This window comes from Neoarius graeffei, chromosome 17, assembly GCF_027579695.1.
Source record: "Neoarius graeffei isolate fNeoGra1 chromosome 17, fNeoGra1.pri, whole genome shotgun sequence".
In the NCBI taxonomy this organism is placed as follows: Eukaryota; Metazoa; Chordata; class Actinopteri; order Siluriformes; family Ariidae; genus Neoarius; species Neoarius graeffei.
In genome coordinates, this window is record NC_083585.1 from 9,444,642 (window position 1) to 9,471,490 (window position 26,849).

Sequence of the window (26,849 nt, forward strand, 5' to 3'; positions counted from 1 at the left end):
GGCCGCTGGGCTTGAACTCAGAACCTGTGAGGCGACAGTGCTAACCACTACACCACCATCTCATCTCATCTCATTATCTCTAGCCGCTTTATCCTGTTCTACAGGGTCGCAGGCAAGCTGGAGCCTATCCCAGCTGACTACAGGCGAGAGGCGGGGTACACCCTGGACAAGTCGCCAGGTCATCACAGGGCTGACACATATGCCGCTTTTCCACTACAAACGCGGCTGAGTCGGGCTGAGCCGTGCCGTGCTGAGTCGAGCTGAGCGGGGCTGTTGGAGTTGCATTTCGACTACAACTGCGCTGAACCGTGCTGGCTGGAAGTGGGTGGACACATTGGGTGGAGTTAGCGAAAGTGGGTGGACGTCACGTGATGTCGTTAAGCGGCGCAAACAGTGACATCAGTGAGCTTTTAAGCGGTAGTCTCACGACCCGGATAGTAAACAATAAACATGGAGTCGTTAGTGTTGCTGGTCTTGGTTCTGTGGCTTGTTGTCACCAACAACGCGGACAGATACTGGCAAGAGCGTATAGATGAGGCGAGACGCATAAGGCTTCAGAAATTCTCGTAATTCGTAATTCTTCTCCTTCCGGGTTTGCGGTGTTTACAGATCCCAGCGCGCTCACGGGGCGTGTGTGGGCATGTGAGGACACTCCTCCTCACCAATCAGTGCACAGGGGAGTGTCTGCTCACGCCCCCAGCCTCACTCGGCTCGCTTTGGCTCGCTTCAGCCCCACTCCAAAACGGTGCGAGTTTTAGGGGCTAAGCAGGGCTGAAACGAGCTGAGTCGTGCTGGTTTTTGGTAGTCGAAACGCGAGCCGTGTCGGGCTGAAGCGAGCTGAAAAAGGGTAGTGGAAAAGGGCCAATAGACACAGACAACCATTCACACTCACATTCACACCTATGGTTAATTTAGAGTCACCAGTTAACCTAACCTGCATGTCTTTGGACTGTGGGGGAAACCGGAGCACCCGGAGGAAACCCACGCGGACACAGGGAGAACATGCAAACTCCACACAGAAAGGCCCTCGCCGGCCACGGGGCTCGAACCCAGAACCTTCTTGCTGTGAGGCGACAGCGCTAACCACTACACCACCATATTTAGCCCATATTTAGGGCTCTAATTTGTTAAAATTTCATTGTTTTAAATTATGTTTTAAGGCAAATATTTTAAAACAATGTAAAGATATATTAAATGTATTAAGTAGCCTATCATAAAACATTTAATTAAACGTGACGTATAATAATTAAAATATAGAAAATTCCTGTGGAACTCCAGAGTGTTGTCAGCAGCTCCCTGAGCGCAGAGCGGATAGTGAGGGGGAGGAGCTGGCCTCCCACAGCGCTTTGTGTGAGCGCGAGCGCGTCTCTCTCTCCCCTCCCCTCTTCACAGAAGATGCGTGGGAAAACTGTTCTGCGCATGCGTGTGGTGCGGCTCCAGTCAGCGACCAAACGACGCTTCGTTAGGGAGCTAAGAGCGCTGGACAAAGCCACAAAATGCAGTTTTGAGACTCGAACATCGCATATTGCACTGGAGAGTAAGTTCTCTCTTATTCGCAGTTCATTCTGAGTGTTTGAGATATATTGTGACTATAATACACGAGCAGTAAATCAACACAGGGTAGCACAAAGAAGACTGGGATAGCTGTTAGATTTCAGCGTTATTTTTCTCCTACCTGTTTTCTGACTGATCTAATTTCACGTAGCAGGATTAGCTAGTACGAGTATGCCCCCTGCTCTATGATTGGCTGACTGCCTGGAAGCTTAAACTGCTAGCCAATCGGAGCGCAGGAGGTGGGTTCTGGCGTAATATGTGTGGGGAAAATAATGCTAGCCAGGAATTTGGAGCTAACAAAGTCCTCGCCTTGAGCTAAACCACTTACTGTGGTTCACTGGAGACAAACCAGGAGGATGATATGAAGTTCAGGCGAGTAGAGAGGGTTCAGTTAGTTCCATGTAGTGCTGGATGAGGTGTCGAAGCCCGTCTGCTTGTTGAGCTAATTTTCCTGACCTAGCAAAGCCCAAGTTTGCTTTGCTAGCTCGCTCATCGGGTATCCAGTCCTGACTAAATGGCCTGCACAGATCAGCTGTACCGACCAACTAACATTAACTTTCCCTTAGTTCGCTGTCAGGTTTGTTCCATGCCTCCTACTACCCCTTATGTGTTTGTTTGCTTGGTGGATGCCTTAATATCAAGCTGGTTTCTTTGGCATGAGCTCAGTCACTGAACTGCCTAATTTTACTAATTTAACATCTGTTGCAGACACATCTGTAAATATCTAGCTTAGTCAATCAGTTATGTTTACCTCCATTTTCTAGATCTTGGGACGTCTTGTTAGTATCCATCTGACTTTCTAGTGATGTGTTCAAGTTAACAATGAGGATGCACCAGTCCCCAGTTTTCTATTTTCAGTACGATATCAGTGCTGAGGAATGACTGATACTGATCTTACAGTGACTGAGATGACTCAGAGGTGTGATGTACTTTAAGACAAGTCATGTCCTGCGTTCTGTCCACCATGAAACATATATGTATTGGTTCAGGGGAAGAAGTGTCAAATTTGATCCACTACCAGCCGAATATTATAGGCCCTGTGACATACTCAATATCAGACCAATGCCTTCCGAGTTAAAGAAGTGTTGCTTAACAGGTTGGTCTATATCTCACTGAACTCTAAATCTGTTTTAGATTACATTAATGCTATTGTGCAGATTTTCCGATTTCATCTGAAAGCATAAGGCAATGGTTTCACAGCCCACGGTGGTTTGAATAGGCCTGCCTATGTAACACTAATTGAGTTCTTGAAAGATTCATGTCTGTGGCTTAAAATGGAGGATAAGCTCAGGGTGGAGGAATCAGCTGGAGATCATGAGGCCTGTGTTCCCGCTGCAGTGTCTCCTGCCATGCTCACTGGAGAATGACGCACACTGCAGGGTGTGTACTGTGGGCCCTGACACCAGCTGTTTCACAGAACTATTTATAAAGGTCATGGGTAAATTCATGATATTTAAATAAAGAGCACGAGTAGTGAGGCAGTTGGAAGGCCACTTTTGTTCCTGATCTGGTTTGGTGTTTAGGTAAAACAGACTGGAAGCTGATAACCTGTGGAGGCTGTTAGAGACTGAATATAGTTTGGCCATCAGATTGTGCCATTTTGTCTTGTATCGCTCATAGTTTTCCAGGAGATGGTTACTGGGGATGTGTTGTTCTATGCCTTCTGAAGAGAGAGTTTGAATATAAAATGAGTGGATAAAAGTGGTGCTTTTTGAGCACTTCATGGTGGTGACATTCACATTAACACACTGGGGGTTGACGTGTCTTCTATTGAATCATTATATTGTGTGCGTCTATCTAATGCAGGACAGAACACCTGCTTCTGCATCTGTGGCTTTAAACAGTAAGTTATATTAACATTCTTTTTCTGCCTGCATGTTATCTTGTAGTGTAATAAGGAGTGTGTGACCATTGAATTAGCTCGTATGTGACATGCTGGCCTGTCTGCCGGTATCAGCCCCCTCTCTCCAGCTTCTCACCCACACGCAGATGAACACTGGACTTCAGAAATGTAAGTGCCTTTTTGACTCCCCATAATCCCCTTTCAGAACCTCAACAGCAGTTTCATCATAGTTCTAGTCTAGTTGCTTGTTGTACACCACATATGAACTACGGTGGTACTTGAAAGTTTGTGAACCCTTTAGGATTTTATAAATATGACACAAAACATACTGCACTTGGTCATTTACTGAGGAAAATGATCCAGTAGTACATCTGTGAGTGGCGAAAGTATGTGAACCTCTAGGATTAGCAGTTAATTTGAAAGTGAAATTAGTCAGGTGTTTGTCATCCCATTGATTGAAATCAGGTGTGAGTGGGTGTCCTCTTTTATGTAAAGAACAGGGATCTATCAAAGTCTGATCTTCACAACACACATTTGTGGAAGTGTATCATGGCACAAACAAAGGAGATTCCAGAGGACCTCAGAAAGAGAGTTGTTGATGCTCATCAGACTGGAAAAGATTAGAGTTTGGGCTCCACCAATCCACAGTCCGACAGATGGAGGAAATTCAAGATCACGGTTACCCACTCCAGGAGTGGTCAACCAGCAAGGATCACTCTAAGAGCAAGGCGGTTAATAGTCTGCAAGGTCACAAAGGAACTCAGGGTAACTTCTAAGCAGCTAAAGGTCTCTCTCACATTTGGGTAATACTATAGGGATCCTCTAGCAGATTTATTCTCAAACTTATTTTAATTAAAAGTAGTCGCAGATTTCAAAAATCAAACTTTCGTTTTCAGAGACCAAATAGTGTTCGAGAAAAATTAATTTTCTTCAAAATGTCAGATGGGCTTCCTGCCGTGGTGATGTATGTGATGACGTCAGGTCACGGTCGCTTGAAGCAACTCAGCTGTTTATATTCTCTGTTTACATCAGAGTTTTGCTAATTTTACAAGTATTTTATTGAATTTATCAGTTTTTAAATAAGTATGCCTTATTGTGTAGCACATAAATGCCACAATAATGCTAAAAAGAAAGCACAAGGTGGAACTAGACTGCATTTCCACAGAGGAAATGAAAAGTGTGCTTGATCAGCTGGAACAGAGGGTCACCAACAGAAACTGGATCAGACACGAGAGCTCGCGCTGCTAAATCTTTTTTTACACGATCTACATGGTGCTAGTTCTGGGTAGATTAATAGTGTGTGTATGTAGTGTGTGCTTGTGTGCTGTAAAATCTTGGTTTAAAATGGCTCAACTCACAGTGCAAAATGACGCTTTGCAATTTTAAAATCTTTTTTTTTTTTTTTACATGAACTACAGCTGGTGCTAGGTAGATTACCAGAGTGTGACATGATTTAAAACCGAGACTTCAGAGGGCAAAGCACGCAGCGTTATATGACACTAAACGCTATGCAGCTTACAGACAATTCACTTGGTGGACTCATGGCTGCTTCGGGGAAACAGTAAGGAGCTTTATTAATGTGCTTGCTCAGCACAAAGCAGCGTGAAGCACACTATTGTTCTTAAGTTTACATTATTGTTGTTGATTATTGTTATTTATTCACCTGTTTTTTTTTGGCACCGTTATTCCTCCTACAGCTTTTGCGATATCCACGCTGTTCTAACGCCGACATGTCTGAACTGAACCATGCCACTCTGTCCAGGAACACTGTTAATTTACCAGCACCAGCCTGTAGATCATGTTTAAAAAAAAAAAAAGACTTGAGTGTGACGGGTCGTGTCGCACTGCGAGTTGAGCCGTTTGAGTGTGCAGCTATACTCTCTCTCACACACACTATTAATCTACCCAGAGCTATCACCATGTAGATCATGTAAAAAAGATTTAGCAGCACAAGGTCTCATGTCTGATCCAGTTTCTGTCGGTGACCCTCTGTTCCAGCTGATCAAGCACACTTGATATTTCCACAGAGAAAATGCAGTCTAGTTCCAGCTTGTGCTTTCTTTTTAGCATTATTGTGGCATTTATGTGCTACACAATGAGGCATACTTATTTAAAAACTGATAAATTCAATAAAATACTTGTAAAACTAGCAAAACTATGATGTAAACAGAAACTATAAACAGCTGAGTTGCTCCAAGTGACTGTGGCTTGACATCACTTGCATCACCACGGCAGGAAGTCCATCTGACATTTTGAAGAAAATTTTTCTAAACACTATTTGGTCTCTGAAAATAAGTTTGATTTTTGAAATCTGCGACTACTTTTACGGCAGCACGGTGGTGTAGTGGTTAGCGCTGTCGCCTCACAGCAAGAAGGTCCTGGGTTCGAGCCCCGTGGCCGGTGAGGGCCTTTCTGTGTGGAGTTTGCATGTTCTCCCCGTGTCCGCGTGGGTTTCCTCCGGGTGCTCCGGTTTCCCCCACAGTCCAAAGACATGCAGGTTAGGTTAACTGGTGACTCTAAATTGACCGTAGGTGTGAATGGCTGTCTGTGTCAGCCCTGTGATGACCTGGCGACTTGTCCAGGGTGTACCCCGCCTTTCGCCCGTAGTCAGCTGGGATAGGCTCCAGCTTGCCTGTGACCCTGTAGAAGGATAAAGCGGCTAGAGATAATGAGATGAGATGAGACTACTTTTACTTCAAGTTTGAGAATAAATCCGCTGGAGGATCCCTTTAATGTTCAAGAGTCCGCCATCAGGAGAACACTGAAGAACAATGCTGTGCATGGCAGGGTTGCAAGGAGAAAGCTACTGCTCTCCAAAAAGAACATTGCTGCCTGAGTATAGTTTGTTAACAATCACTTGAACAAGCCAGAAGGCTATTGGAAAAAATGTTGTGGATGGATGACACCAAAAGAGCTTTTTTTTTTTTTTTTTTTTTTTTTAATTTGAATGAGAAGCATTGTTTGGAGAGAGGAAAACGCCACATTCCAGCATAAGAACCTTTTTCCCCATCTGTGAAACAAGGTGGTGGTAGTAGTGTCATGGTTTGAGCCTGTTTTGCTGCAACTTTGCTTGCCATCATTGATGGAACAATGAGTTCTGAATTATTCCAGCGAATTCTAATGGAAAAATTCAGGATATCAGTCTATGACCTGAATCTGAAGAGAAAGTGGATCATGCAGCAGTACAACGCCCCTAACAACACCAAGTTATTCTATGGTTGTAGAATGGTTAAAGAAGAATAAAGTTCATGTTTTGGAATGGCCAAGTCCTAGTCCTGACCTTAATCCAATCAAAATGTTGTGTGGGCAATTCATGTGAGGAAACCCAACATCATCTCAGAGTTGAAGTTGTTCTGTACGGAGGCATGGACTAAAGTTCCTCCAAGCTGATCTGCAGGAGTGATCAACAGTGACTGGAAACTTTGGCTGCAGTTACTGCTGCAAAAGGGGGTCACACCACATAGTGAAAGCAAAAGTACTTTTGCCACTTGCAGATATGTAATATTGGATAATTTTCCTCAATAAATAAATGACAAAATGTAGTAATATTGTCTCACTTGTTTTAGTTGGTTCTCTTTATCTACTTGTAGGATTTGTGTGAAAATCTGTTTTGTTGTTTTTGAGATCGTGTTTTTTTTTTTTTTTTTAATCTTCTGTTTTAGGTTGTATCTATGCAGTTAATCTATAAAATCCTCAAGGGTCATTTAGTTATTTTGGTAAAAAGGAAATAAACAAGACAAACATTTGATAGGAGTCTTTCCACAGTAAAGGACAAAATCAGTCCACATCTTTACATTTATAGGCCTATTATTTAATTACTGTAATTAAACTCAAAAGCTTACGTTTTTGATGTGACTTAAAATACAAACTTTTAAAGGCATATAATTTTATGGAGTTTATCTTTAGCTTAGTCACATTCAAATACTAAATGTTATTGTAATTCCCTTTTATTATGGTTTGATATCACAAACATTTCTATATGGTTCTTATATAAACATTGTTGTACAGAACTACATAATGTGGGTATTATTATTTTTTTAATTAATAGGAAAGCTGAACAAAAGCAGACTTGAAGAAATCCACAAAATAAAAATAAAGTTGAATGATGTTAGTTTTCCATTAGCTACTCTGCTACCTTTTCTACTTTTCTTAGGGGACACTACTCAGAAGATGCGATCTGCACAGTATCCCACGCCAGCAGAGTTGGATGCCTATGCTAAGAAAGTTGCAAACAACCCGCTGACTATAAAAATCTTTCCCAGTAACGTGAAAGTACCTCAGAGGAAGCACCTGCGCCGTACAGTGAACGGTCTCGACACCTCTAGCCAGCGCTACAGCCCCTACCCTACTCAGGTCAGCACCAGGACTGGCCTTCTGGCCATAGTCAAAGTTCCTGTTAAAAGAATCCTGGAGCGTCCTCAAGTCCGCTTCCTCCCAGAGATCACCATGAATCCACAGAATGGACCCTATGGCACTCCAAGCACTTTAAACCTGCCTCACACACTTCCATGCATGCAGGCTCTCTCCCAGCCACAGCTTTTGGCTCAGAAGAATGTCTCCCATTCTCAGAGCTTGCAGACTCAGAAGAACCTTTTTCATTCCCAGAGCATGCAAACCCAGAAGAACCATCAGTGTTCTCAGAGCTTGCAACCCCAGCAGGCCCTTCCACAGCCCCAGAGCATGCAGGAACAGAAGCCCATGCCTCACCCTCCCAGTTTACTACAGCAACAAAGCCTGGGCCATCAGCAAGCAGTCCATCTTGGCCTGCCAAGACAACAGACTGTGCAACAACATGCTCTCAACCATCAGCATGTTCTCATGCAACAGCAATCAGGTCCTCAGAACCTCCATCACCTGCCTGAAATGTCTCAGCCAGCTGGCTTGCAGCACTCCCAGAGTTTTCCCCATTCTCAGCACGTTCCTCAAACCCCTGGCCCAGGCCTTCCAGCCCCTAGCAATGCCATACCTGGTGCCAAGCTCCCTGATGCAGACGCCCCACCCAATGTAACAGTGTCTACCTCAACTATCCCTCTGTCCATGGCAGCCAGCTTGCACCAGAAGCAGCCCAGCGACCTGAACAGCATCGTTCATCAGATCAGTCGCTTCTGCCAGGCACGAGCGAGTGCCAGTGCCACATCAGTGTGTGAAGGCCAGATTGCCAACCCAAGCCCCATCAGCCGTAATCTGTTGATTGATGCCAGCTCTCGCGTGTGTGCTCACAACCCTCTGCCCTCCTGTGCCCTTGCCAGCACTGCTGACAAAGCTGTTCTGACGTTGCCCAATATGGCTCCCGTGAACATGAGAAATGCTTATTGTGATATGAAACAGCAGCCAGCTCAGCCCCATTTACCACAGCAGCACCCCTGGAATCAGCAGCTGTCTCACCTCCGGTCCCTTTCAGATGGCCCTCAGCAAGGGAAGAATCCATCCAGAGATGGCACAGCAGGGCCTGGTTTTCCCAGCAAGAATATGAGCTATACGCAGGATGTGTGTATGGGCCAGTCATTTAATCTGAAGCCTCCTATAGACAAGCCCACACCTTCGCCACCCGTCACTGCCATGTCCGGAGCTGTGAATTACAGCAACGGGCATTATGTGCAGCCACCATGGAATGGAATCTTGCCTACGCCCAATAGTGATGGCTCAGGGTCTCAAGAGCTGGGTGTTCCATTCCACACAGGGATGTCGGGGGCATCCATAGACAGCAGGACTCGAGCAGGCAACACGGGCCAGATGATCCTGATACCACACATGGAGTATGTGGGTGGAGATTATCAGGCACCGTGCTTTCGAGAGCAGAACACAGGCATGATGGTGAAGATGAGCAGGGCTCAAGATTCAAATGATAGTCGTAATGTGCACATTCATCACCCAGGGTACAGATGAGTAATGGTCTGCTCAGCAAGTCATCCTTCAGTGTTCGACTCAGTATAAGAAACACATGTCCGCTCCTCTTCCCTTTGTTTCCAGTCTTGCAAGTCATCTACTGTACGTTTTCCCCAATAAGTCATGGCCATCAGTTTACCCAATTTAACTGTGTGCAAGGTTTCAAATGGCTCTTTTGTGTAGATTAGATTATAAATCAGCCTGGGGGGGTCTATATAAAAATCTGTGTAAATTCAATATTTATTTGCTGTCACAACTTTTGAAAGCAACATCTGTCTCTGTTTTTCTCAGTTTATGTTCTCCAGCTTCAATTAGACCACCTCATTGATCAATGCAGTATATGTCTGACACTGCATTCCTTTCAGTTTATCTTGGTGTAGTTTTACTTGATTTTATTTGAAGTGCTAATACTGATGGGCCACACACCCAGCTTACTGAAGGAATTATAGAGGTGCCATGTTTCTAAAATGTGAGACTGTTTCTTCTGTGCCATGCTCGGTCATTTCTGGCACAGGGATCAGACGTTCCCTTTCAATGTTTACATGTTAATTTGCACTTAACTTTGAATCAGTAAAAAGTGCAAATCAATGCTGGGTTATGCACCTATGACAAGACTGTTTCTTGAGGCTGATGTTCATAAATTGGCCTCAAGACTTCGATTGGACTGTTACTATAAGGTTTTCTCAGTGTGAAATATTTCCTTTCTTATTGTGTCAGCCAACAGTGTTTCCCTGTGTGATTGGTGTTGGCTTTTTACTTTAAGTATGCCATAAGATTTGGTTATATTGTCCATCAGTCATGAAGTAGACCACCCTGGGATCCCTCGAATTTAATTTTAAACCTGTGCACATGGTGCATAGTTTGGTAGTTTTTCTGTTGTGTTGATTTGAAATACTTGCGTTTCCGAGATGTTGTTAGTTACACTTCACTACAGGACTTTAAAACTTTTCAGGGTACATGAACCTGATCAGGATCTGCTTCTCCACTTCAAAACTCCATTGAAGTATGTATGTGTGGAAAGAGCAAGGTGATCTGCCTGCCGTTTGGTACATGCCCACCCAGGCCAGCCCTTTTGAAACCTTTCCTTTTAATGGTCATTTTTCAGTCTTGTCCAGGGAAAAACCTTACTTGAGCATTAACGGATCACTTGCAAAATTTATGGCAATATAAAAGAAGACCACAGGCTAAATATGTTTGATGTGAACATGTGCCTCATTGCTGTACTACTGTAGTTGAGGGCTGTGCTAAGCCTTGTGTGAATGTGGTGATGGTGTGGACTGAACTGCGTTGCGTGTCTGCTCCATCAGTAACCTCATCTGTCGTGGTTTTTTTTTTTTTTGGTCAGCAGCTAATAATCCACAAATGTAACCAACTTTGGTATTTGTTGCTGATTCTGGAAAGGTCTCAACTCAGGTGCCATTTGGTTTTTAACCTTAATGATTTTCAGAGCAAGAAAAGTAAATTAATATTTGGGAGAAAAACTACAGCAGGTTGTAATTGCATAATCAATTGATTTATGTGGAACTTGCTTTACATGGAGTCTGCTGCTTTTGGGATTAGTCTTGTATGCTGAGTGCCTCCCTTTCTCAGGTCTACTGGTGCCTCCTTACACGTCATCTTCCCACTTCTTCATGCACATTACAGTGTCTGTTCATGTTTTTTTTTAAGTGACATTAGACTGTACGTATGTGAGCAGGCCATCTGGTAGCTGAGTGCAGGTATTTTTACACTGCACACCGGCTTTGGTGTAACTGATGGAGCAAACACTGAGCAGTTTGAAGGTGATATGAGTGACATGCAGTATGTTAGCCTTGCTGGTTACCCCTTAAGAGCCTTAAGTATTTATTCCTTGGACTGTCTTTGATAACGGGCATAGTGAAGATGACATTGTTTTTAGCAGTTTTAATGTAAATTGATTTAATGCAAATTTTTTTTTTTTAAAGAAAACTTCCTAAGATGAGGATTAACTTTTTGTATTTAGCAACTTAACTGTGTATTGCTGTAACAGCTGTCATTTTGCATTCAGACCAAAATTATGTACTTTCCACAGCTAGATCACTTTATTGTATTGGCTTTGTTATTGCAGCGCAACATTTCAAAGTCCTAGGTCTATCTCAGTCATTTGGCAACAGCAGCTTAAATGATGCAAGCTGACCTGAAGTGAGCTTTATGACTGCAGACATACAGATTGCAGTTACACAGCCCAGATTTGTGTTAGTTAATTGTGAACAGATTAACTAATTCTGGGTCGGTTTCTGCCACTTTCATTATGCATTTTTCCCCCCTCCCCAAGAAGCTGCTATTTTAATCCCATCCATATGTTAAGTTACAGTGACTTCAGAAGAAAGATGTAATTTATGCTTTTCTTTTTACAATGCAGCATTGTTGATGGATAAGTTCTAAAGTGAATTAATCCATTTGCTTGTCACCCGATTTATCATAAGACATTGTAAACTTGAAGATTAGACTTGACACAATCCTTATTTCTTGAGTTGTTACAGCTCCAGGGCACAAAGTCAGGTTGCTCTTTCTAAAAGTTCCTGTTTCTATGTGAAGTGCCTACACAGGGCGGATGTGGACTGTGTGTATATGTGACTACCTGGGGGTATAAATAGGAAAAGTGCTGGCACACGTGCACACTACAAAGACCTGGTGCACTGTTCATGAGTGGGGGACCAAACTGCATAAAACTACTGACGGGGAGAACGCTGCATGTGCCACCTCAGGCATAAAACTTATTTAAATTTGAATATTTGCTGCTGAATTTTTAGTCTAGGTGGATAAACCTACGCTGCTGAACTTCTAGTGCCCAAGAAACCTTCTAGGGTGCACTTTAGAAAGTTCTTTAGATCTTATAGAGCACATGTTCTCTCAATAGTACTTTTGGGTTTTTGGGTTTTTTTTGTTTTGTTTTTAAGTTTAGGACTCATGCCAAGGGTGTTTCATCTTGTTCTACCAAAGAACAAAATGTCGCATGAATGGTAGCAGTGTGCAACTGTAACGTAAATCTGTCATTCCAGATGCCCATGTTTTTCAGGAATAATGTGTTGCACAAACATTCCCCTGTAACCAAAATAAAGGTTGACTTGCATTTGAAGTGTGTGTTGTTCCATAGGTTTGTATCCTGGCATGATGAAGATTTGACAGAATGGGACTGGAGTGGTAAACATTTCAAAGTTTTAGCTGGGATACTTCTGACTGAAAATAGCCTGACCAAATGTACATGGACTGTTTAATATCCTTTTAGTAATTTGTTAAATAGGCTTTTAAAAAAAAAAAAGGGCGATCATGAAGCTTAATGCATGGACTAGACATGCTCAGTGTTGTCATGGTAACGTTAACAGTACCATGTGATGTGACACAAGCCTATTGAATAAGATTTGTCTACTGTGTTCATGTTGTCTGGTACCTGGCCACATCATTCCAATAGTAAGTTATGTTCATTATTATTCATCTATGGCTCACAGAACCTTCATATGTTTGTTCAAATACATTTGATACTTTTCATACTGCACATAATTTAAGCAAACCAAAAATCAAGTGTCTGAGGAATACAGAAGGTTGAAAATTCACTTTAGTTTCCAGAAATACTGTGGCAACAAACTTTAACCAAGTGTGCGTAGAACTCAAAAACTGAGAATGGGATTCAAACCCTGAATTCATCCAACTGCAGAAAGTGACTCAAATATGCTGCATATTTTGGGTTGCAGGCAGATTTTTTTTTTTTGGTAGAGCTGCTAAACTGATCTACAAGGTGACAACGATACCATCAGCATACTATGTGTTTATAGTACATATACACACCAACCAACCTATTAGGAACACTTGGACACCTGCTTATTCATGCAGTTATTTGATCAGCTAATCACGTGATGGCAGCATCAAGCAAAAAATAATTCAGATACAGTTCAAGAGCTTTAGTTAAGGTTCATATCCATCAGAAGGGGGTAAAAATGTGATATCTGTGGCAAGGTAGTTGGTGCCAGACAGGCTTGTTTGAGTACGTTTAGAAATAGCCAAGCCCCTGGGATTTTCATACACAACAGTCTCTAGAGTCTCTAGTGAGTGGAAGTTCTGCAGGCAGAAACACCTTGTTAGTGTGAGGAGACTGGTCAGACTAGTTTCAGCTGCCTGGAAGGTGATGGTAACTCAGGGAGACCAAAAAAAACCCTACTCTTTACAACTGTGGTGAGCAAAAAGTTATCTCAGAACACATATCAAACCTTGTGGCAGACACTGGGCTCTACAACAAAGCACTATATCTTGGTTTTATTTACAATGGACATGAACAAGAATTTCAGGCTACAGTGGGCACACAAACTGGTTAGTTGAAGATAAGAAAACTGTCATCTGTTCTAAAAAAAAAAAAAATCTTCATTGCTGTTGCCACAGAGAGATGGTAAGGTCTGAATCCATGCACCCAATCTGCTTCGTATCAATGTTTCAGGTTGGTGACGGTGTGTAGAATGTGTTCTTGGGAGACATTCCAGCGCTAAGGAACTCATGGAAATGGTGCTTTTATAAGTCTATCATCATCACTGGAACCCTGATTGCCAGTCAAGCAACACTTGAATGCCACAGCTTATGAGTATCATCACTGACCACATGGTATTTTACAATGGTTACATCTAGCATGATGTCATATATCCCAAAGCACAAGTTGTCTTCAACTGTTTCCATTAACATGAGTTCAGTGGCCTGCTCAGTCACCAGATCTGACTCCAGTAGGGTAACTGTGGGTTATTGGAGACCAGGAGATCCGCAGTGTGAATGTACAGCTGACCAATCTGCAGTAATTGTGGAATCCTTGCCATGAAGAATTGAGGTGGGACTTAAAAAATAGTCAGTGAGTGCATAGGACACTAAACAATGCATTTCATATGGATTAATTGGCTTGAGAATGTCTCGGGTTCTGCAGGAGGAGCTTGACTGACCTCAGCCTGTTACCATTGCAACCCATATCAGGAAGAGTGGGAGGAAAATGAAAGGGTTGCACAGGGTAATGCTTTTGGGCTTATTACGCTATTCCTCCTGGATGTACATATAGTGCCCTCCACAATTACTGGCACCCCTTGTAAACATTAGTAAAAAGGGTTAGAAAAATAAATCCACCTTTTGCTTTAGTAGCTTCATCTCACACTGAAAAATCCGACCTTTGAAATAAATTTATTAAGAGAAAAACAAATCCCTCATCAAGAAAAAATTATTTCAATAAAAACGTGTACCACAATTATTGGCAGCCCTGCCCTGCAGATTGTACAACCTCCCTTTGCCAGTTAAACAACCCCAAGTCCCTCCTATAACATTTTATAAGGTTGGAGATACAGAGCAGGGCATCTGAGCCCATTCCTCTTTACATAATCTCTCCAGATCATCCAGGGTCCTTGGCCCTGTCTTGTGCTCTCTCCTCTTCAGCTCATCCAACAAGTTTTAACTGGGGTTCAGCTCAGGGGACTGAGATGGCCAGGGCAGAAGCTCGATTCTGTGCTCAGCGAACCTTTAGTGTGTTGATTTGGCATATGATTCGGATCATTGTCCTGCTGGAAGAGCCAATGATGACCCAGTTTTAGTCTCCTGGCAGAGGAGCCAGATTCTGATGTAAAATGTCCTGGTGTTTCATGAAGTCCATGATGCCATGGACCCTAACAAGGTTTCCAGACCCTTTGGAGGAAAAACAGCCCCAGAACATCACAGAACCTCCACCATATTGTACAGTTTGGATTGGGTTCTTTTCATTATAGCCACCCTTCTTTTTACACCAAACCCACTGTGAGTGTTTATTGCCAAGAAGATCCATTTTTGTGACATTAGACCATAGAACACGGTTCCAGTCAAATTTATAGTAGTGTTTCTCAAATAGACAGAAAAGGCTTTTTCTGGAACCTTCCAAATGGCATCTGATGGTGGTTTTGGAGACGTGGAAACCCTAAGATTTTATAAACTTAAAATAAACTCAGCTCCTCTTCTGTGTAACAGTTCCAGTTGATGTCCACTTTTTTATTATTGCCCTAACAGTAGAAATGGACAATGTCAGGTGAGTAGCTAATTATTTATAACGGTTCCCTGACTTATGAAGGTCAACACACTTCTCCCTCATTTGGTTTGTGTGTTGTTTTATCTTTCCCATGTTGATGAGTGACTAAGGGAATTTGGCTTCTGTATCACCTCATATTTGTTCCCTAATTAATCAGGAAGTCATGGATTAGAGCTTGACAAACAAATTGGGGAGGGAAAAAAAGGACTCAATATTCACTCATGTTCATATGAATATAGTGATACATTTGGTAAATATATTTAATCACAGTGCATTTAAAAGTGTCAGTGCAGAAGTCATAAATAACAGTGATAATCATCTACAATAACTAGAATAAATGCCAAAGGTCAGTATTAAATTGCACATGAGGTGTTATTGCTTTCATCTTCAAGTAAATGCCTTATTGCATGGCTAATGACTTTGCATAGTGATCACAAAAGTCCTTCATGTGGCTCTAAAGACAGCTAGTTCCATGGAGCAGTGGTGGTCAGTGAAAGATTGCATTCTGTATGGAATAAAGTCAGGAGTTCATGGCTGTTATCCATTAAAGTCACAATTCATATACTGTATCTAATATTAGTCAGTCACATGACTTGTCCCTTTGTCCTTTGGGTATATCTGTTATTCCTGGTATGCGTTGATCAGATGTTGGTTCTGTGAGTTGCTCCAGCTCTGATGGCTTTCACAGCCTCCTCTGACATGTCTGTACTCTCTCTGTTGTTATTTCCATTCCTAGGAAAAGTGTAAAGCACACAGTGTAAATCAGTGCTTTTGCAGATAAGTTGAACATAAAATGGAATAACTGGCTAATCACAAAAAGTTAGGAATGAAATACTTTATGTGCTGTTATAACAAAATAATCCATGATGGGGTGGTGTATATTTTCTTATAAAATCATGCATTAAGTTTTTTTGTTATTCTTATACCACAACAACTTGCCATGAAACAATTTTTCAGACTACTGTACATGGGAAGCCAGGCCTCTATTAAAATGCAGCAATGTGCATTTTATCAAAGTCTCCATATTAATCATCACTCTTGGTCCATCCATCCATTATCTATACAGCTTATCCATTAGGGTCGCAAGGGGCAGATTGAATCCAGAACCTTCTTGCTGTGAGGCAACGGTCCTAACCACTATATCAACATGTTGCGCATCACTCTAGGTGAAATTCAGTATCTTTGCAAATCAAGTGGTCGGATATCTCACTACAATATTGCACTGTTTGTTCATTTAACACAAACGGTTTTCAGTGGACAGTGTAGCCAGTGTGAAAATCTCCGTTGAAGCTGGCAGATGCCCTGCTGGTAAAACACCATTGACACAAAGCATCACTGGGATTCTATAGCAGATTCAAGTGCACTGTGTTTTAATGGGAGCAAAGATTAGCACTCTGTAGCAGCAAGTCAAGTCAAGTTTATTTGTATAGCGCTTTTAACAATAAACATTGTCGCAAAGCAGCTTTACAGAATTTGAACGACTTAAAACATGAGCTAATTTTATCCCTAATCTATCCCCAATGAGCAAGCCTGTGGTGACGGTGGCAAGGAAAAACGCCTTCAGACGACATGAGGAAGAAACCTCGAGAGGAACCAGACTCAAAAGGGAACCCATCCTCATTTGGGCAACAACAGACAGCATGACTATAATATTAACAGTTTTAACATGAAATCAGCAGCAGGGGTGTGGTTGAGCATTGACTGTGAGCAGCGAGGAGTCAGGTTAAACCAGCGGATAACGTGATGTATAGACACCTGTATCTAATTACTGGTTGTATATTAACATGTCTCTGTGTGTCTTGCAGATAGCCAGTAATATGAGAGAGAGGTGAGTTCCCGTGTTGTGTGTGCGCGCATGCGCGTACTAGCATTCACAGAAAAGCGAGAGTGAAAATAAAGCACACGTTGTACACCTGTCTCCATGTTCCTCATTTGCTGCAACATAAAAACCCATTACATTGGTACCGAAATCCGGGATTGAGGAACAAAACACCCCCATGGAGTCTGAACTAGTCAGGGAGCTCCACCAGACACTCATCAATGACCTCCAGTGCCAGCACTGGGAACTTGTCGCACTGTCCATCGAGCAGGGGCAGCACTTCCAGGCTCTGTTCAAGGCCCAGGCGGAAGACTGGCAAGTGATCTGGAGCTTGGTCCAGTTAACGGGTGCTCCAGCAGTGGCTCTTGCGATCAATGTACCCGTCCAGCTGGTCAAAATAGGACTGCAGTAAAACCCTGAAGCCTTCGTTGAGCTGTTTGAAAGTGTCGCAGAGGTGAGCTCGTGGCCAACTTCACAGTGGGTGGCACACCTATTGTCACTCCTGTTGGGGGAAGCCCAGCTCACGGCTCAGCAGCTCCCAGCCACCAGCGTGCTGGAGTACCCCAACCTGAAGCGGGCTATACTGCAGCGGGTTGGCCACGGCCCAGAAGAGTATCCCCAGCGCTTCCGTGCATTGGCATATGGTGAAGTCGACCACCCGTTTGCATTTGCGCAACAGCTCCGGGATGCCTGCCGACAGTGGCTGCTGGCATGCGAGTGCAAGATGGCCAAGGCCATCATCGATTGAGTGATGCTAGAAAAGTTTGTTGCACAATTACCGCGCGGGACATCGACCCAACTGGCCGAGGACCACCTGATAGCATTTCCGGAAGTAGGCGCTCCTGCAGCTTCTTTTCCTCTCTCTCCCTCTCCTTGTCCCTCTCCTACCCCAGCCTCGCAGAGACAGGGGTCAACTCCCCCTGTACCCACTCCCTGCACTCGTGTCTGTCCTCGTGTCGCCTCATCCCTTTCTCTTTCCATGTCTGTGTTGCTGCTAATCGCGTCTTTCTCCACAGGTGAATCTGTCCGTGTTCGCTAAAATCAGAAGAAAGTCTGGGCAGGTCTGCTGGCACAGCAGGAAGGCTGGAATTTCTTGGGATCAGCATTTCCGCAAAGGGACAGCGATTCTGATTCGCATTCCTGACAGCCGCAGGCTTCCACTGATTGAGTAGGAACGTGCTGAGTCTCTGTGAGTATTCAAAGGGGTACACATCAGGCTTTGGTGGATTCTGGTTGTAATCAGACCTCCAAGCATCAAAGCCTGATTCAATGCAGGGCACTGGGAAATGCATGATTGGTGAAGGTGAGGTGCATACATGGGGATGTTCATAAATATCTGCTAATGCCCATCACTATTCATTTCCTGAGTGAAAAGCATTGTGTGGAGGTGGCAGTTAGTCCGAGCCTCACCCATCCACTTATCCTGGAAACAGATTGGCCAGGGTTTAAAACAATAATAAAGCAGGTAGTAGTGGATGGGTCCTGCATTAGCACATCACAGGGGAATCCCGCCATAACATTGACTGGGGAGGCGGTCTCTAGGCCATCTGCATCAGCTCGGTGTCATCATGATGTGGGGAGGGCCCCGCCCCTCCTCTCTCCTCGGGAAAACCCTCTGGGGATTTCCCACTGGAGCAGATGCGTGACAAGTCTCTGAGGCATGCTGTTGACCAAGAGAAAAAACTCCAACCTAATGTTGTACTTTCCTTTCTGTACTTTTCCATTATTAAGGATAGGCTATATCGAGTGATGACAGACACTCAGACTAAAGAAGAGATGACACAGTTGTTGGGCCATAGGGAACTTTTATTCCATACGGCACATCATAATCCCCTGGCTGACCATCTAGGTCAGGACAAAACACTAAATTGTCTCATGGCTCATTGCTATTGGCTAGAGATTCATGCCGATGTCTGCAGGTGCTGTGCGGCTTGTCACGAATGTCAGCTGGTAAATGTAGCAGCCATGCCAAAAGCACCATTGCGCCCATTACCATTAACTGAGATCCCCTTCAAAAGAATTGGCATGGATCTCATTGGGCCATTAGATTGATCTGCACATGGGTATTGCTTTGTGTTAGTCATAGTGTAATATGCAACGTGATACCTGGAAGCAATGCCTCTCAGCAATATCTCAGCATGTGTTCAGAGGCACTCTTCTGTATTATCTCCCAAGTCAGCATGCCGAAATAACTCCTTTTATGCACTACTTTTATGTCACGCACACTATATGAATTGTACAAATTATTGAGGATTACATCAATTCATACTAATGTCTACCATCCGCAAACCAAAGGCCTGGTCAATCGATTTAATCAAACACTTAAAACCACAATTCGTAAGTTCATTCACGGGGAAACTAGAAACTGGGACAAGTGGCTAGACCCTCTGTTGTTTGCAGTGTGCAAGGCCCCACAAGCCTCCATCGGGTTTTCCCTATTTGAATTACTGTATTGGCATGAGCCCTGTGGCGTCTCAGACATCGTTAAAGAAAATTGGGAAGAGAGACCTTCACAAAGCAAACATGAAATTCAGTCTGTTCTTGACCTGAGAGCAAAACTCCACACACTGAGTCACATAACCCAGGATAATTTGCTACAGGGGCAAGAATGTCCATCCCACCTGTACAACAGAAACAGGGCTAAGAGAATTTGCACCAGGAGGTAAAGTGCTCACTTTACTACCTATGTCAAGCTCAAAATTACTCACCAAGTGGCAAGGGCCCTGTGAGGTCGCACGGTGAATTGTGGAAGTCAACAATGAGGTCAAGCACACAGATAGAGGTGATGCCTTTCAAATTTACCACCTCAATCTCCTGAAATTGTGAAAAGAGGAGGTTCCTGTGGCTCTGGCAATGGTAGTTCCAGAGAGAGCGGAGCTGGGACTGGAGGCAAGTCTAAAAGCCCAATTCAATTCTGATTCAGAATTGAATCAGAATAACTTGTGCTCTCTGGGACAGTGAGAGGTGGTCTCCATAGTATGGAGACCACCTCTCACTGTCCCAGAGAGCACAAGTTATCAGGTTGCAGGAAGTATTCTGCGATGTGTTCTTGCCCCTCCCTGATCACATTGACCTCATAGAGCACCACATCAGGACTCGCCGGGACGTGGTGGTGCACAGCTGCCTGTATCGGCTCCCCGAGCACAAGAAAAATGTGGCTTGGGATTACCTCAATGCAATGTTTGACATGGGAGTAATGGAGGAGTCGCACAGCGATTGGAGCAATCTGGTGGTCTTGGTTCCCAAGACCGATGGGATGGTCTGGTTCTGTGTAGACAATAGAAAAAAGTCAACACTGTGTCTAAATTTGACGCATATTTGCGACGCCTCGCACTGATGAACTGCTCAATCGGTTAGGCATGGCTCACTTTTATTCAACACTGGATTTGACAAAAGGATGTTGGTAAATCCCCTTGACTCCATTATCCCATGAAAAAACAGCCTTTTCCAATCTGTTTGGTTTCCACCAATTTGTCACCCTTCCATTTGGGTTATCTGGGGCCCCAGTGACATTTCAGGGTCTTATGGACCGAATCCTCCATTCCCACAATGCATATGCTGCTGCCTATTTCGATTACATTATTATTGACAATAACGATTGACAGCAGCATTTACAACATCTAAGGGCTGTGCTAGGGTTGTTGAAGCATGTGCGACTCACTGCAAACCCGAAGAAATGTGCAGGATGGGTGGAAGTACAGTATCTGGGTTTCCACTTGGGTCATGGGCAGGTATGTCCCCATACTGATAAGACTGCAACAATTGCGGCTTGCCTAAGACCAAAAAGGGGGTGAGGCAGTTCCTGGGGCTGGCTGGCTATTATAGGCGTTTCATGCCTAATTTTTTGGATGTTACCAGTCTGTCTGTTTCTGTCTGTCTGTCTTTCTCTCTCAGTCTGTTCTGTGTTTGTCTGTCACTCTCAAAAAGAAATGCAGCCTGTCATTTTACCAAGAAACTGGGTAGCATAAACTCCTCGGTCCTGAAGACTTCTTGTGCTGGGAAACTTTACAAAGCATCAAGCAACTTTACATTACATCGCACTGACACGTGAGACACCATCTACAGTGGTGATTGAAAGTTTGTGAACCCTTTAGAATTGTCTATATTTCTGCATAAATATGACCTAAAACATCAGATTTTCACACAAGTCCGAAAAGTAGATAAGAGAACCCAGTTAAACAAATGAGACAAAAATATTATACTGAGTCATTTATTTATTGAGGAAAATGATCCAATATTACATATCTGTGAGTGGCAAAAGTATGTGAACCTCTAGGATTAGCAGTTAATTTGAAGGTGAAATGAGAGTCAGGTGTGAGTGGGCACCCTGTTTTATTAAAAGAACAGGGATCTATCAAAGTCTGGTCTTCACAACACGTTTGTGGAAGTGTTTCATGGCACGAACAAAGGAGATTTCTGAGGACCTCAGGAAAAGCGTTGTTGATGCTCATCAGGCTGGAAAAGGTTACAAAACCATCTCTAAAGAGTTTGGACTCCACCAATCCACAGTCAGACAGATTGTATACAAATGGAGGAAATTCAAGACCATTGTTACCCTCCCCAGAAGTGGTCAACCAAAGATCACTCCAAGAGCAAGGTGTGTAGTCAGCAAGCTCACAAAGGACCCCAGGGTAACTTCTAAGCAACTGAAGGCCTCTCTCACATTGGCTAAATGTTAATGTAGGTTGAATTGGGATTAATTAAATTATAAATTATGTAATAATTGATAATTAAATTAATCAATTTATAAATAAAGATCAGTCTCATAAAATCTTAAATTATTAATCTTAATACTCACCGTGAATGGTTACATTCAAGATTAATGGTAGCTCTGTATTAGATGGGAAACCCAGTTGTATACAAAAGCTAAATTCTGAAGGAAAAAGGAGTTCTAAATAGTTGACCTTGTGAATAAACAACAGGAACAAGTAAAATGCAATTCAATTTTATTAGCTTTTATTTGTCTACTACTCACTAATAATAATAATAATCTCAAAATACATTCAATGTCGGCAAAGGTAATAACAAGACAAAACAATGGAACAATTACACCTGGACTATAAATTTGAGGGAAAGAGAGAGAGAAAAGATAGAAAAAGAGAATCCCTTGTGTGTGCGTGTGTGTGGAGGTGTGTGTGTGTGTGACCTAGCTTGTCGTTAGCTAAAACAAAGGAATGTTAGCTAAATAGAACAAAGGATTAGCTCTGTGGCTAATGTGTGCTTTGTGTAGGTATCTGTGGGCAGATGCTAATGACTAGCCACTCTGGCAATGCTTGAACAAAATGGCGGTCAGTGCCTAGGTGTCGTATCACAGGTAACTCAATGAGGAAGGTATCAAAATGGCGTCGGAAAAATGGCGCCTGCAGGCCTAGTCGAGAACACAAGCCTACGAGCTAGCGTATCACCCTGAGGTAGCTAGCAATAAGTTGCTAAGGAGAATCTGACCACGTTACAGCTGGATCCAAACACTGCACTTAACAACAATTTCCAACAGACTATCTAGGCAAAGAACTCAACACGAGAGAGAGAGAGTGTGTGTGTATATGTGTGTGTAATAGGTGTTGGATGGAGAGAACTAGGCCTTGTAGCGGTCTAGCCTCGGAGCTTAAAATAACAAACTTGTCGCTGCGCTGCTAATCAGATAGGGAAGCTAGCAATGGAGTTAAGGAAAGATATCATGCAAGATACCCTGTCTAACAAGTTCAAAGAAAAAAAAAACAGAACCAAAACAAACAATAAAAACAAACAAACACCTTCCGTGTCTGAGCGGGTATGCTAAATAGCTCAAAGCTTAAACATGACCCTAACAACCATCTGAATAAGCTACAAATTAAAAATTTGCCCAAGTGCCTACTCAATGCGATGGAAGTTCTTTCTCCGATGTCCGCGCTGAGGGTCGCAGTCCGAGGAGAGGAGGTTAGCGGCGCGTTGCGTCCAACCGCGGCTAACGAAGCAGGGAGATGGAGGCCTAGCTGGCCCACGGTGCTTCAGGAGAAACCTCCGGTGATGCGTCGACGAGAAAAAGGCTGAGAGGAGCGAAGCTGTCCGCAAATGCCTCTTAGCGTGGAAAACTACTTAACTGTAGTTAAACTTTGCAAAGGTTTAGAATCAAAACCACTATATCGCTGAAACTTAGCGGGTCGTTCAAAAGTTCGGCCGAAACTAATTTGAACAGGCTGTTCTCAGACAATAGCGGTTAGTCTCAACACTGTAGGCGAGCGTGCCTACAGTCCGTCCGACCACTCCAGTAGCCAGAACACGAGAGGACGAATCGAGGCGCTCTCGATACAGTTAAAGCAGTTCCACTTCACGTCACATCCGGGTGGAGCGCGCAAGGAATTGTGGGATCGTTATAGGGGGCGCTGGCGAGTTACCAACATTAATGAGTCCACCATCAGGAGGACACTGAACAACAATGGTGTGCATGGCAGGGTTGCAAGGAGAAAGCCACTGCTTTGCAAAAAGAACATTGCTGCTCATCTGCAGTTTGCTAAAGATCACGTGGACAAGCCAGAAGGCTATTGGAAAAATGTTTTGTAGATGAATGAGACCAAAATAGAACTTTTTGGTTTAAATGAGAAGCGTTATGTTTGGAGAAAGGAAAACACTGCATTCCAGCATAAGAACCTTATCCCATCTGGCGAGTTACCAACATTCCCCCCTTGGCCATAGGCGCTGAAAGGAGTGATACCCTATGGGCACATGGTGTTTAGTCTGCGACCCACGGTCCCTAGTAATCCACAATGAGGTAGTTCCACAATGAGGTAGTTCCACAATGAGGTAGTTCCAAGGGTCCTTTCTGTGAAAAGTCTTTCAGACACAGTTCAACAGTTCAATTCATTTCATACAGTCCATAAGATGCATAGGCACTTGGGCATGAAAGCATAGGCACTTGGACATGAAAACAATTACACTATGGCTACTTAACTACCTTCTACATACAATATTTCACACAGCAAACGAAAAAAATCAAAACTCCATAAAGGAAAATGGAAAAGAGGGGTTAGTTAGCGTGTTAGCAAGCCTACTCTTCAAGAAAGTTAGTGGAGGCCTTAGGCCTGATGGAGAATCGGACAATGCCACGATCTAATTTCTCAGGTGCGTAGATCGTTTTGTCCAGTTTGCGGTGTAGTGTCAGTATGTACCTATGTAGAGTGATGGCTATGAAGACTGTGATAACCCAACCGCTAGCTAGAAATCCCAGCGCAATTCGGCTTATTAAAGATCCTTCATTGGACGAAGGGTTTGCGCGGTTATTCAAGAAAGTGGTAGCGATGCCAGTGGGCTTAAGATCGAATTGCACGGTTTTGGTCCCTTCCAGCAGTAGTTGTGCTTGGAGGGTGGAGTTTATCTCAAGTTCATGACCTGGGAAGGCATCGGGCATTTCTATCTCGGTCTCATACTGGTCAGCACTAAGGTGATGGAGGGTGAGGTCACCCACGTGAACAGTGGCTCCTAGTGGGACACTTAGGAGAGAGGTTTCGTTAGGGATCTTCATTCTAGTGGCAGTGTTATGTTGATCATATGATACCAGAATCTCAGTTTGGGGAGTGTTGATTAGCCACCGATTACCAGCTCTTTCTACTCTAGTTCCTATTCCTTCATCTTTAATAGACAATTTGCCTGCACACTTCTGCTCGGGGACTTTTGTCAATCCACAGAGGCGGTCTGTGGTGTCTCGGATAAAGGGATTGCTGGGGCAGACCCAGTGGATATCTTTGGTAGAGGTGCACATGTCTAAATTAGGGACGAGGTAGATAGAGGGGTTGTCATCGTGATAGGCTATGGTGGGAGGTGTCTGCAAACGTACGTGTACGTCGTTGTTCCAGAAACCTACATTAAGGACAGATTTGATTCTGTATATGTTTTGCCGTTCAATAACGGGGAGATTGAGGATGAAGCCTATTTCTAGGTTTTGAGGGTTCACAAAAATGGGGATAGCACTGCCAAGACTATAAGCCAGATGAATCTGTGATGAGTAAACGTTAGTCGTGGTAGTAGATCGGAGTATGCTGTCAACCATGCTGAGGGGTATCAAATATGGTGGGATTTTACCTCCACTCAGGGTGCTGAGAGAGCTACTTACTTCTCTCATCAGGTCCTGCATTAGGTCTCGGATTACTCGGACATACTTGACTTCGCTTCTCATGATTGCTGCTAGCCTGTCTACGGCATGTACTGTGTTCTTGATTAATGTAGAATGCATGTTAACGGTTAGTATGGTTCCCTGCAGGGTTTTGCCTAGGCCCTGCAGCTCCTCCTGTTGAGTTAGTAGTCTACCCTGGATTTCTGGCATTTCTTCCTTAAGAATGTTCATTTCTCGTTTGACCGCGGTCAGGCTAACGGTGTTAACGGCAGAGAGGCCCATTGAGAACAGAGAGCCAATGGCGGATGCAGCAGTAAGTAGTCCTCCGAGGAACCGTTTAGGGCGTGTTTTGCCGCTGAGTTCCTCCTCAGTGACTATGAACTTCTGTAACTGTTCGAGCATGTGAACTGTGGTACGCTTGGCGTGTTCGATGTTGGACCCAATCTCGGAGTCAGGCCCGGTTTCGAGGTTTGTTTGTGTGGGCGATCTAAAATGCTTACGGTACACGTCCCAAGGATCGAGGCGGGTGTACACGCGCTGGGTATGGACGCAGCAATTGGTGAGGAGCAGTCCTGGGGCATCTTGGAGAACGATGCCACTCGGCGGACCTGGTTCCACTATGTTACCGGCCAATGTGGTCTGCAGGACTAGGAAGATACCGAGGATCCAGAGAGGGGCCATTCTGCAACATACAGGAGTTTGTTATTCCGATTTGAGTGGTAACAAGGGTGGTTACTTATAGATGCACGCTTATGGATTGAGAGGCATGCAACTAAGTTGGGGAGGCTATAACTTATTGTTTGTCCACCCCCCTATGGAGTGTGGACTGCTCAAAAAGCTTTATTTGGTTGCTATGGACCCATCTATACGAAGGCGCCTGGCTGGGCTTCGAAATTTTGATGCGGTAGGCGACGGGGGACAGTTTACCGACGATTTCGAAAGGACCGGACCAACGGGGTAAGAATTTTCTGGCTACTCCTACCGGTTTGGTGAAATTGAAGTATAGGACTCTGTCGCCTACTTCGTACTCACGGTGTGTCGCCTTTCTGTCGTAGTAAGCTTTCTGTCCTTTCGCACTCTTTTCGAGGTGTTCCTGGGCCCACGCAAATGTGGCCTGCAAGTGGCGTTGCAAGTCGGTGACGTACTGGTGTGCGGTGTACGCAGTGGCAACGCTTAGGTCCTCTGGTCGGTAGAGGAGGTGTAAGGGAAGAACCATTTCACGGCCAGTCATCATTTCCGAACGGGGTGCGGTGAGGAGTGGACCGAATGGCCATCAGCACCAGAGGGAGTTTGATGTCCCAATCTTTGCCATGGTGACTCACATACTTGCGAAGCATGCTCACGATGGTTTGGTTGGCGCGTTCGACCTGACCAGAAGACTGAGGATGATACGCGATGTGGAATTTTGCCTCGACTCCGAGCATCTCCCACAACACTCTCATGACCTCTGCGGTGAAATGAGTACCTCGGTCGGAATCAATGGATAGGGGCAAGCCCCAATGGCTGAACACATGGTTCATAAGAAGGAGAGCGGTGGTCTCTGCAGTTTTGTTTGGGGCGGGCAAGCATTCCACCCACTTCGTGAACGCGCAAGTGACGGTCAGGAGGTACTTATTACCTCGAGCCG

General features: G+C 44.0%; 2 protein-coding genes across 2 annotated transcripts in view; one reads left to right on the forward strand and one right to left on the reverse strand.

Moving 5' to 3' along the window:
- The first annotated feature begins 1,409 nt into the window (after positions 1–1,409).
- On the forward strand, positions 1,410–12,380 carry fam222bb (family with sequence similarity 222 member Bb). Its single transcript, XM_060943682.1, has 3 exons — positions 1,410–1,537; positions 3,444–3,565; positions 7,551–12,380. Exons 2-3 carry the CDS (start codon positions 3,487–3,489, stop codon positions 9,281–9,283), a joined length of 1,812 nt encoding a protein of 603 aa, XP_060799665.1. The 5' UTR covers positions 1,410–1,537; positions 3,444–3,486; the 3' UTR covers positions 9,284–12,380.
- A 3,284-nt stretch (positions 12,381–15,664) lies between these two features.
- Positions 15,665–26,849, reverse strand: part of p2rx8 (purinergic receptor P2X, ligand-gated ion channel, 8) — a 62,728-nt gene continuing 51,543 nt past the window's right edge. Inside the window, 2 exon segments of the mRNA XM_060898013.1 lie at positions 15,665–15,997; positions 15,999–16,049. Of these exon segments, the coding sequence (XP_060753996.1) occupies positions 15,898–15,997; positions 15,999–16,049 (151 nt within the window). The 3' untranslated portion in view covers positions 15,665–15,897.

Bases quoted from the DNA above. Each gene is read 5' to 3' on its own strand.
- fam222bb (XM_060943682.1), top strand. From the start codon at position 3,487: ATGCTGGCCTGTCTGCCGGTATCAGCCCCCTCTCTCCAGCTTCTCACC. The intron at 3,566-7,550 runs GTAAGTGCCTTT...TACTTTTCTTAG, and splicing joins GAACACTGGACTTCAGAAAT to GGGACACTACTCAGAAGATG.